Source organism: Ochotona princeps, chromosome 31, assembly GCF_030435755.1.
Source record: "Ochotona princeps isolate mOchPri1 chromosome 31, mOchPri1.hap1, whole genome shotgun sequence".
Lineage (NCBI taxonomy): Eukaryota > Metazoa > Chordata > Mammalia > Lagomorpha > Ochotonidae > Ochotona > Ochotona princeps.
This window is the reverse complement of record NC_080862.1, coordinates 9900170-9912335: the sequence shown is the minus strand read 5'-3', so window position 1 is coordinate 9912335 and position 12166 is coordinate 9900170. Positions and strand designations below refer to the sequence as shown.

Genomic DNA, 12166 nt, shown 5'->3' with positions numbered 1-12166 from the left:
TGCCTTTCCAATAAAAATAAATAAATCTTAAAAAAAAAGATGTTGACTGCAAACATAATTGATAATACTGTGTACCAAACACTGTTCTGTATCTTCCATACACAGTCATATTCAATTGTTATCATCCTAGCCCCAGGAGATTTAGATGATCAAAGGTCCCACTTTACAGATGAAAAAACCCTGAGACATAGAACATAAACAGCTTGGCCCCTGGTCACCCAGTTGGTGACCGGTAGTACTGGGATTTAAATTTAAATAAATTAAGTTTTAACCCCAGAACCCAGACTTAATCATCTCACTACTACTAAGAAAGTTGTGCTGTCTACCAAATTCTGAGGTTCTTTCAGTTTTCTCTCTCTGTAGGGCCTGTGCTGTCTTTCACCGGGAACTTGAATGAACCAGGAACTTCCTCTGGGTCTCCCACATAAGTGCAGGGTCCCAAGGCTTTGGGCCGTCCTCTATTGCTTTTCCAGGCCACAAGCAGAGAGCTGGCTGGGAAGCAGAGCAGCTGAAATACAAACTGGCACCCATATGGGATCCCAGCACATGCAAGGCAAGAATTCAGCCACTAGGTTATGGCACTGGGCCCTCTAGTATTTTTCTAAGTATGAGGTTTTGTTTTGTAAGTTAAAGTACATATAATTAAACGATATATATCATTTCAACCCTTCTTTTTTCTTTTTATATAACATGTGCTATCTTACGTTGCTAAAAACATAATGGACTTCTTTTATGTAGGCTGTCTCATGCATACTGCACAGTAGTGTATAACACATTCATTATATATTTACTGTTCTCATTTTGGACTCTTGAGTTTTTCCAAATTTTTCCCTGTGGGATGAATTTGGGCTCTTAAGTAATTTCCCCTCTCATGATAGTTTTTTTTTTTAGATTTATTTACTTTTACTGGAAAGGCAGATCTTTCAGAGAGAAGGACAGAAAGATCTTCTATCTGCTGGTTCACTCCCCAAACGGTCCCAGTGCTCAGAGCCGAACTTAACTATAGCCAGGGTCCTCTTCTGGGTCTCCCACGCCAATCAATGCAGGATCTCAAGGCTTTAGGCCATCCTCTCTTGATTTTCCAGGACACAGGGAACTGGATGGGAAGCGGAGCAGCCAGGACTTGAACCAGCTATATGGGATGTTAGCACTTGCAAATGGAAGATTAGCCAATTGAGCCATCGCGCCGGCCACCCAACTCCCGCTCCATCGGTTTTTCTTCAGATCTGCCTTGGGCACCTATCGGTCTTGTTATTCCTCTATGTTTCCTTGTCCGAGTTTACTTTCTGGAAAGAAACTGATAAACCCCATCGTGCTAATGTGTACAGGATTGGTTTTAAAAGCTGCATTTTGTTACCTTTTAGGCTGTGTACAACTAAAGGAATGCAGTTTTAATTGTGAGGGGCTTTTTGTTTGCTTGCTTTTGATACATCAGAAAAGCATGTAGGAGGAAGGCCCTCCTCATTGCTAACAAGCCTATAGATACTACAACAGCAGCATGTCACTGGCTCATAGAACGGGGCAAACTCACGGGGAGACCTCTTAGGGCTTCGAAAGCCGTGACATGGCAAAGGAGGGTGAGAAAAAAAAAAACTGGGTAGAAGAACAGAAGCGACTCATAAAATTCACGCAGCCTTGAGTTCATGTGACACTACTAACCCAGTTTCTCCAACTCTCTCTGGGGAATGGGTCCGCTCACCTTCTCAGAACCACATGACCGGCTTCTCTGCCCTTATGACTCAACTCTGAGACCTTTGGGGCCCCAGTCGGTCACCGGCCTTGCAGCAAGTGTCTCCAGGGGCACAAATCCTTTCCATCCCTTGTAGGGGGCTCTGCCAAGGCCTGAGTCCCCAGACAAATCTGGTGGGAGCCTTCCCTCCTGCGACAGACAGTTCACAAGCCCTGAGTGCGGTTAAAAGACCCCGTAGGGACGCCCTTCAAGCCCTGCTGGACCTCCCCCATCCCCACAACCCTCCCCACCCCACGCACACCCCTCTGCCGCAAGCTCGCAGGTTCATGGCGAACCCCAGCCTGTGGAGAGCGCTGGAAGAGTCTCCAAAGCAGAGCGGTGTCCCCCCACCACACTCCCCGCAACTTCAAAGGGCGCTGCGTTCTTCCGCACCGGCCCTGGGAATGGCTGGAGCGGTAGCCGCAGAGGCAGGCGGGCACGGTCAAGTCTAAATCAAAGGTGCCTCACGGCTGCGTCCCCTTTGGATCAGAGACAGAAAGGGCGGGGATAATCCGGGGCGGGGCGGGCTGATTCCAGATGAAGGCTGCGGGGCAGGACTCCGGGCTCTCCGATAAGTGGCCCCGCAGCTCCAGGATATCATCCACACCTGCTCCGCCTGGACCCCGGGCGCACGGCGCGCGCACCCACCCACCTCCCTGGGCCGCCCGCTCCTCCCTCCTTCCTCGCTGGTTGGCCCGGGCGCCGCAGAGCGCGACGGCGGCAGGAGGAGCTGGGCGCGTCCGCCACGCAAAGCCACCACCGGGCTGGCAGGCGACAGAAGCGCAGCGCGGGGAGCCCCGGCAATCAGTGACAGCGGCAGGGCCAACGCGCTCTTTCTCCCGGACGCACCGGCGTCTGGCTTCCTCCGCGCCTCTCAACTCGACAGTCATCTCCGGGTGTCCCTGTCTCCAGGCGCGTACGGCCCAGCTCCGAGCACAATAGCGGCGACCCAAGGGGCCGCTCGGAACCCGGACGACTGCCATGGGGAAGCCGGCGAAGAAAGGATGCGACCCCAAGCGCTTCCTGAAGAATAACTGGCTGCTGCTGTCCACCGTGGTCGCGGTGGTACTAGGTGAGCACGGACGCTGGCGCGGCGGGTGGGCGAGGCGGCGCAGCCTCACGCGCGCCCTGCGCCCAGGCCGCGTGCGGGGAGTGCGGGTGCGAGGGTGCGCATGGCGCTGGCACACCCGGTGCCTGGCTTCCTGGGTGTCTCCACGGCCTTGGCCTCGGATGCCACGCGCGGGATCTCCCCTGAATGCCCTGCGTTTCTGCAGGCGAAGGACAATGCTCCTTGGGGATTCCATCTGGATTCCCCAGCGAGGAACCGCCGGCCGGTTCCTGCCTTGGTCGGAATGGCCAGGGGGTGGCTTGGAAGGAGGAAAGGTTTTGTGTATTTCTATAGAAGCAGGCTTCTTTTTGGCTCATCCTGAGACCCACCGCCCCTCCCGCCTCCCTCCCCAACCCTCCCCCCTCTTTTGAACCGCACTACGCTGACGGAGACAGATGTGAACGACACCTGCTAGACAGACTGGAGGAGCCAGCCACCTGGGCTTCTGGGGTGGCAGGGCGGGAGCCTGGGGGAAGCCGGCTGGGGACGCTGCCTCCTCTCACCTTTAGTACGGGGAGCGCAGCGAGTGGCGACTGCCCGCAGCTAAGCTGGGAAACGCTGACAGCTTCTTGCCTGAACTCCGGAGCGTGCAATTGTGGCCCACCGGCGGTCAGCCACTGGGGAACAGAACTAGGAGGACACCTCTTCCTGAGCCGCCTTCCCTCCGTGAGAAGTACATCTACCAGCCGTCTTGTCTGGTTTCTCAGCAAAGGTGTATTTAAGTGACTGGAGTGGCGGGACTCGGTGCTCGGAGCTTGGAGTTATTCGTATTTAGCTTTGGGATTGCCACCACTTAATGCTTATCTAGCCCTGGGAGGCACTTCTTTAGGGTTAGAGCCTCCTTTGCCCAAGGGCTAGCAACCTGGGGACTCCCAGCAGGTGAGAGTTGAGGAACCTTCTGCAGAATGTGTGAATTACTTGACAGGCTTCACCTGCTTGGAAACTGAAGCTGGGCTGGCTAAAAAGGGAAAGTTGTCGACTTGTTCCCCACCCTAGTCTCTCCTAGTTGCTTGGTGTATTTGTCTACAGCCCCTCCTAGTGCCCCGACCTCAAAAAAAAAAAAAAAAAAATCTTTGAAAGCTAGTGAATGGAGTCCCGGGGTCAGATGGGCGCCTCCAGAACTCTGTGCAAGGGAAAGTCTGGTTCCTAGTAAATAAATAACATCCTGGTATTACTTTAGCTGAGAATATTTGCAGCAGGAAAGGAGAAGCCAGTGTTGGCTTTTTCCCACGAGGTGCTAAGTGGCTCTGGGCTAGCTTTAGGGAAAGCTTACACTGTTCCCTGTTGCCCACCCCCCAACACATTTTACATGGCCCACTCTACCAAGAGTGACTGGCCTTCCTTCGAGCCACAGGGAAGAAATTATACTCTTAATCATGGGAATCCAGGATTCACTTTTAAAATTCCCTTTAAATGGAATGACCTGAGGATGGTGTAGTCTTGGTGCCCTGTGGCAGCAGAGTGGTTCTGCCTCGGGGCTGGGTGGGGAGCTTTGCAGAGATCTCCTCCACCATGGCCACATTGTGCAGCACTGGTCAGCAACCCAGTCACTGGAGGGTTGGAAGGAGTTTGGAGCAGTTGGTTCCTGGCCTTTGGAACCATTTGCATAAATGCATCTTCAGCGAACGGAGAGGACTTCCCTACCTATTTTACAGATGTGACTTTGATCCCAGGTAGATGGTTTCCTCCAGTTTTATGCATTTCGTGGAGCCCCAGGAGTGTGTTTTGGGTTATTTACTCAAAAAAAAAAAAAAAGGAGGGGAAAAAATTCACCATGGAAATGCCTAAGCCAGGTTGGTCACTGGCTCCTCCAATGGGCCTTGTGTTTCCATTTCTGGCTGAGAAGTTCCAAGACTAGACTAGCCAAGTGTGTTGACCAGAAGCATTTTCCAGGTCCCTCCACACCTCTTTCCTTCTTTCTTCAGATCCCGCTGGCCTTGGGGTGGGGGTGGGAGGAGAACTTTATGCCTCTTTGTAGCTTGCGCTGGTTCCATAGTTTAGCAAGCAGTGACATTTCTGCCACTCCAACTGTGGCAGGGAGTTGGAGCAAGGGTTTGTTTTGTAACAGCCTGAATGGGTCCAGAAAAAAATTCTGGAGCACTCTCTCTCCCATCTCGATATTTCAGAGTGTGGACCTTCAAGAGGAACTCATTGCTAAACATATGAACTACCCTGCTCCCCCTACAGCAATGTGGCATTCTGATCATAGCCACTGTGAAATGCTTGTTCCCTGCTAGAAGGCGGCAGCCCTGACATGTGCAATTCTTTCTCTTGTTGAAAGGAGAAGCAGTGCTTTTCATCAAAGAGGGAGCTGGAGGCCTCTTCCGAGAATACGACTGTGGACATGTTCATTGCTTTCACTACCGTTTTTAGAGGAGTGTCCCTGCTGTTGTAGGGCAGTAGGCTGGGCAGAGCCTGGAGTCAGGAATGCTGGGTTGAATTCCGGTGCTGCAGAAGTTCTCCCGTTTAAATGCATGGCTTGTTTTCTGGGATCCTTGCCTGGAAAATGGGGCGTTAGTCATTGTCTCACTTGTTAGTGGGGTCGACTATGATAATGCCAAAACGCCCACTTCTGCGTAACATGCTGTGTCTAAACCGATGACAGCCTCCATTACATTTATTTATTAGGAAAGAGAGGGATGGAAAAGAGCTATCATCATTGTGCTTTGAGGACTCACAACCTAATTCCCAACAGTTTGAACAGGTGGAAATTCGAAGTGTTTCTGTGCTCTGCCCTAGCACGATCTCTGTGTGTGAGAGATCTGTCCAGTGTCCTGATTCAAGCCACCCAGCCATGATGGTGGTGGAGTAGTGTGGGTAAGGCCCTCGTGGAATCCTCCAAGCTTATCGTGTAAACCTGAGTTTTCTCTCTAGACTAGTTCTCCCAATTGTGTGGGAAATCTGTGATCTCATGATGAGGGGGTCTCATCACAGAAAGGCCATGGCTGTTTGCACCATGGAGCTAACCAGCCAATTCCAGGGGCTTCCTTTCCTTGGAGCAATAAGGAAGCCATCATTGGTAGAATCTAAATCTCCTGTCTGATGCCTGAGACATCTCCTTTCCATTTTTTTTTTTTCCCCGTCTAAGATTTATTTTATTTTTTGAAAGACAGTCACAGAGAAAAGGAAAGATAGAGAAATCTTCCATTCACTGGTTTACTCTCCAGATGACCACAATAGCTGGAGCTGAGCTGATCCGAAGCCAGGAGACAGGAGCTTCTTCTGGGTCTCCCATGTGGATGCAGACGTCCCATGACTTAAGCCATCCTTGGCTGATCTCCTAGGCCACAAGCAGTTGTGTGAAAAGTGGAGCATCTGAGACATGAACTGGCACCCATACAAGCTGCCAGCACTTGCAGGTGAAAGATTAGTCAGTTGAGCCATCGTACATTGGCCTGTTCTGTTTCTTTTTACCTAACTCTGTAGGCCCCAAGGACAGGTGCCAGTCTGCCCCATCACCTGCACAGACCTTAACTCAACAGTGCTTAGAAATATATCCGTAGCATCCAACACCCATGTCTTTCACTCATTCAGCACCTACCAGGGCTCTTCAACAAGCTCACAAAGTGGGTAACAGCCAGAAACTGTGGGGGAAAGATGTATAAACCCCGTGGAGAGAGGGACAAGCAGTGATCCTCTAGGCCTTTCTTTGAAGACCCAATTGTGAAGGAATTGGGAGAAAATAGTCAAAAGAACCAGAGAACCTTGAGAGAAGCGATTATGGAAATAAAGACCATGAAAGCAGAAGGGAGCATGATAAGGGGTAGAAAGAGCCTTGGGGCAGAGGAGAGGCGTACCCAAGAGGTGGGGCACTTCTGAGGCTCTGGGCAAGGGTGGGCTGCCCAGGCTGAGATAGGAGGGGAGGGGCTGAGGACTCACCTCTGGCCACCTTTGGCTGCCTTCTGAATTCCTGTGTTTCCTCTGTCTGCTTCGTGCCCCACTCCCTGCCCCAGATCTCAAAGCTTGTCACTGCTGTAACTACTTTCCACAGCCTGGCTCGCTACTAGGACCAGGACAGCAGGTGTTTATCCTCACCCAGTTCTGGAAGTTGCGAGTCCAGCAGGGCCTGTCTGGGGGAGCCACAACGGTGGTTTCTCCTGGAGTGGATGCCCTAGTATTCCTGGAATTGGGGTGGGTGGGGCTAATCCCTCTAATCTTTGCTTGCAGTTCTGTTTCTGTGTGTGTGTGTGTACACACATGATCTCTAGCATTTTTTAAGCCATTATTATTGTTTGAAAGAGAGAGAAAGCTGTCACTGGTTTGCTCCCTAAGTGCCTGCAGCAGACAGGGCTGGGCTGGAGCCAATGTCAAGAGCACTGCCCAGGTCTGCCCCAAGGGTAACAGGAACTCGATTTTTGAGCCATCCCTGCTGCCTCCCAGGGCCAGGATGAGTAAGGAGCTGCCTGCAGTCAGGAGTCAGACGTGGGTATGTTAAACACGAGACTAAATGCCAGCCCTATCTTTCAGCAAACACATTCTGAGTCCAGCTAGCCGATGATTAACTACATCCTGTCTTGCTGTATGAGATGATATTCACTCTTTGGCCACCCGGGGTAATGCCCACAGGTTGCAGAGGTTGGGCACGTGGACACACCTGTGTGGAGGCCACAGTCAACCCTCTTTGAGGTCTTAAGAGTGAAGAACTTAGACTGCTCTTCAAATGCCTGCTCTGAGATGTGGGTGGAATTACGGGGGCCTCAAAACCACCCCCGTGATTCCCTACTCTCGCCGGGTGCAGGAGGCATCTCTCTAACATGGTGTCCAAAGCCCTGTACCATCTGCCTCACAGCACTGCTCTCCCAGGTGGTACAAAACACCTCCCGTGGGAAGATCCACAACTTAAGGAATGCTTTTGCCAAATACTGTGCTCCTTGCTGCGTATGCGTTAATCCTGGTCTCCCTTGTAGGGTATTGGGGCTCAAGCAGCTGAGCCACTCTCCACTGCTTTTCCAGGAAGCTGGATGGGAAGTAGAGCAGCTGGGACATGAGCCAGCACCCATATGGGATGTAGAGGTTTAACTCTCTATGCCACAGCACAGGCGTTTCTTCCTCAATCAGATTATCAATGCCCTGGAGAGCTCTCCTGGCGGGGCCCTGGGTAATGAGACTAGAAGATAAGACTAACTCTTTGATGAAAAGTATATCTGATATTTACACTCTCTGAGGCTTTGTGTGTTTTTGTTTTTGTTTTTTATCAGAAAGAGGATTCTATGCAGATACCAAATCCCTGTCTAGGCAATGGATTTTCTTTGGCAACAGCTGGAGCTGAGCCAACCTGAAGCCAGAAGTCTGAAGCTTCTTCCGGGTCTCCCACGTGGGTGCAGGGTCCCAAGGCTCTGGGCCATCCTTGACTGCTTTCCCAGGCCACATGCAGGGAGCTGGATGGGAAGCAGGCCCGCTGAGTCATGAACCAGTGCCCATATGGGATCCCGGGGCGTGCAAGGCGAGGACTTCAGTCGCTAGGCTATGGCACCAGGGCCAAGGCAGTGGATTTTCTAGTGTGTTGATGAAGATGTGGAAACAAAAGTTCTGAATGGATGTCTGCTGAGGGTTTGGGATGGGAAGCAGGGATATAGATGCTGCATGCTGGAAACTTGTTATAAAATCTCCATGGTTTCCTCCAGTTTGAAGAACGTTTAACTCTATGAGCATATATTATAGTCATTTCTTAGTTCACTACTAGAAGAAAGAGATTGCTAGGAATGCTCCCATTTGGAGCTGAGGGAGGAGTAAAGGGCGTTCCCAGAGGATAAAATGACCCTGAAGTCAGCTACTCTGCTTCAACTGCTGATTAGTGGATGACTTTGGGATAATCATGTAAGTTATGTATGGGACTGTTATCAGGGCAATGTCCTATGTCTAATGGATTATTCATTACCATAAAACTTGATTTAGATATATAATATATATACATACATATACATACATATATATAAACACAATTTAAATGTTTATGAAGCACTGAATATTCCAAAAACACAAAATAAATTGGACTGTTTTAGGGGCCGGTGTGGTGGCACAGCTTGGTACTGTGGCATCGCATGTCAAAATATAAGTTTCAGTTCTGGCTGCCGTTCTTCCAAACCAGCTCCCTACTAATGTGCCTGGGAAAGGAGGCAGTGTATACTGGCCCCAATACTTGGGCATCTGCCAGCTTTAAGAGGCAAGGATGGAGTTCGTGGCTCCTGGCTTTAGCCTGGTCCAAGCCTGGCTATTGCAGCATTTTGGGGAGTGAACCAGTAACTTCATCTTTCTCTCTCTCACTCGTTCCTTTCTTTGTGCTTGTCTCTTCTGCTCTGCCTTTGAAATGATCCTTTGTAAGAAGAGAAATCTTTACAATGTTAAGAATAGCCTAGTTTCTGTATCTTCAAAAATCAATCATTGCCACAATATACAAAGGGTCTAAGGGGAAAAAATGGAATTGGCTTTAAAGCTAATGTAAAATTTCCATGAACTTTTTGAACACATCCTCTATAATAAGTAATAATTTTGATAGAGGTAGAAAAAAGGTATAGTATGTACTGGCTGCTTTGCTTTCCATGTAGAAGATAACTTGAGCGTCCCAGACAGGTTGCAAGTTGAGTGATAGGTGTTTTGTGTGTGTTATTAATTCCATAGTGTGCTGTCCCATGATGACATTACTAGCGACATGGTCATTGCTAATTGGTGTCTATTATATTTTCTGGAAATGTGGGAGTTACAGCTGTGTTAGATTTGTCTAAGTTAACTGTGTGTGACTAAATATATATAGGCACTTAGACATGTGTCTATGGGAATTGGCTTATATCTTTGCTAAGGTAATAAATAGTTACATGCATATATATATTATTTATATATATATAATTGCGCATATATTTATATATAATGTGTATGTTTGTGTGTGTGTGTGTGTGTCTCTCTTCCTGTCTTTCTCATACACACACACATACACACACACCTGCTCAACTAGAGAAGTCTGGGCCAAGTTTATATACCAAAGAATCATGAAAAGAGAATTGGGCTTGGAATGCCTGATTCAGTGCTTTCATTTCTGAAACAAAACCTAAACTTACCAGATTAAGGGCATCAGTAAAAAGACTTTCATTTTTCCTTGTTCTTAGCAGAGTGCATGCCACTGGTCTAGGAAATCAGGTCCCTAAACACAATTACCCAAGAAAATGATGAAATGCATCTCTAAAAGATGGATTTCGCACCTTAGACTCTGTCTGTCTGGGTTGTTATCTGTATGCGAACGTAATGCCCCCTGTTAGGAGGACTTTGCAAACTGATTAAGGTTGACAGGCTTTATAATATCTTCCTAGATATGACTTCATAAACAGAGTATCATATCCTGCTTGTCCAGAAGCTACTCCCCTTCCAGAAATTTGAGCAGTGACCTAAGGTAGTTGGGAAGCTTCAGAGGAAGCTATGTTATGTACAGGGTTTGCCTGCTCCTTCAGAGGAAGTGGACCTCATGTTGGAGCTCAGAGGTCAAAACCATGGGTTCAGTCAGGCAAGGCTGGGAAAAAGCTATCACAGAGCACGCGCACACAGATGCGTACACAGACGGAAAGCTCACCACGTTAATTACTTGCAAGAAATTGTGATTACCTTTAACAGAGCTGAGGCTGAAAATAACCGTGCCAGGGAGTTCGCCGCACGCTGGCTTGGTGCCAAGGAAGCTGTATTCGCCTGAGGAACTGCCAAGTTCCCTGGATGGCTGGAGATGTGGGGGTCACCTGCGCACCACCACCACAGGGGCAAAGCGCTCTCGAAAGATAATGCACCCATCTCAGATGCCACCGGGGGCCCACCAAACACTTCCCGCAGCCATGGCTGCTGCATTAGTGAGTCCTTTAAAGGGCCAATCCCACTTGGAATGTCCAGATCCAGTGAAGCCCAGAGTTGGAAGCTGCAAGGAGTTTCTGAAGAGTGCTGGCTCTGGGCAACAGCCTGAACGACAGCTTTGTTGTCGTCAGCGCATCCCACAGTAGCACCTCTGAGAATGGCAAGGAAGTGTATCCGTGGCTCATTTCTTACCCAAACGTTACTGCCTCCACTGGAGATGTACATTACCTATTCTGTTTCCACAGGTATGCTAAACTAGTCCCTTCCCAGCCAATCCTCCTGCCCAGTGTGGGATGGACTCAGCTGGTCCCAGCTCCTAGCTGCATCTCACTGCACGATCCAGGCTGTTTCTCTACTGCAAATACATGAGCTACAAATACGTGAGCTCTGGACAGCAGTTCTTAGCCAGGAGATACGCTGTGACCTCATTCTCCATGGCTAAAACCGCAACCAGTGTTCAAATGGTTCAAGCCACAGTGCTCACCCAACCAAGGGAGAAAGGAGGAGCCTTAAGGGGAGAGAGTTTATCTGCCACTGTTCTATTGCCTATCTTGACACTTACGATTCAGTAAGCAAGTAAACCACAAGCAGAAAAAAAAATGTACTGTCTCCAGAAAAGAACATGTCGTCTTTGAGCCTCCCCTCTTGTATGGGAAACAAATTTTGCTAAGTTTTTGAGAGTGTCCCACATCCTTATGGTCTGACCCATGTGGCCACTTGAAAAGCTTCCTGTAAGATTCCCCCAGTTGCTATATACTCAGATGTGGTTTTTTTTTCTCCTTTGAGGAGTTCTTTATCTTGTAGCTAGCCGAACCTATCACTGATACTTACTGGGGGGGTTTACAATGAGTCTTAAGCCCATTCTTTCCCAGTTGGCAAGTTAGCTTCCTGCTTTACAGATAGGGAAAACGGAGGTCACGAGTCTTCATCACAGAGTTGAGCACGCCGAGCTGGAGTTGCACCAGCTGGGGTTTGCCTGAATTCAAAACTTAGATTGTTACCCCCGTGCAAAGCTTTGAGAGCCCTTGCTGCCAGTCCAAGTCATTCTTGCAGAGTAGCTAAGGCAGCTCTTAATCCTTCCTGCTGCCACCCTCTTGGCTATTCTCTGTATTATGTCTTACTGTGGGATGTTCCACAGTGGCCAGTCCTTCCCCTGCTGTGTACACTTTGAGTTGGAGTTTGCATTCTGGTTGCACGTGTAACTGTTTCAGGGCATGAATGCTGTTGCTGGGGTGTTTCATCTGCTGCCAGCTTTTTCTTGCACAGGCCTGAAGATGGGCCTCATTACCCGTTGTCTGTTGTATAGGCTTCCACAAGTGTTCAGTTGGTGATGGTCTCCCTTCTCATTGTGACAGTTCTCAGTTTTTATTCACAAATGATCACTAATGGATTACAGTTCTCCTTACTCCGGAGCTCAGCAGAGGCCTCAGAATCCTTGCAACTATGCTCCAGGCAGCCACTGTGAATCAAACCACATTGACATATAGGATGAAAAAGTCTCG

The 12166-nt window shown here is 49.2% G+C and overlaps 1 protein-coding gene across 1 annotated transcript in view; it reads left to right on the top strand.

Annotated features, from left to right (window-relative positions):
- The first annotated feature begins 2676 nt into the window (after positions 1-2676).
- Positions 2677-12166, top strand: part of SLC1A1 (solute carrier family 1 member 1) — a 50927-nt gene continuing 41437 nt past the window's right edge. Inside the window, exon 1 of the mRNA XM_004591826.2 lies at positions 2677-2801. Within this exon, the coding sequence (XP_004591883.1) occupies positions 2711-2801 (91 nt within the window). The 5' untranslated portion in view covers positions 2677-2710. The remainder of the gene's footprint in view (positions 2802-12166) is intronic.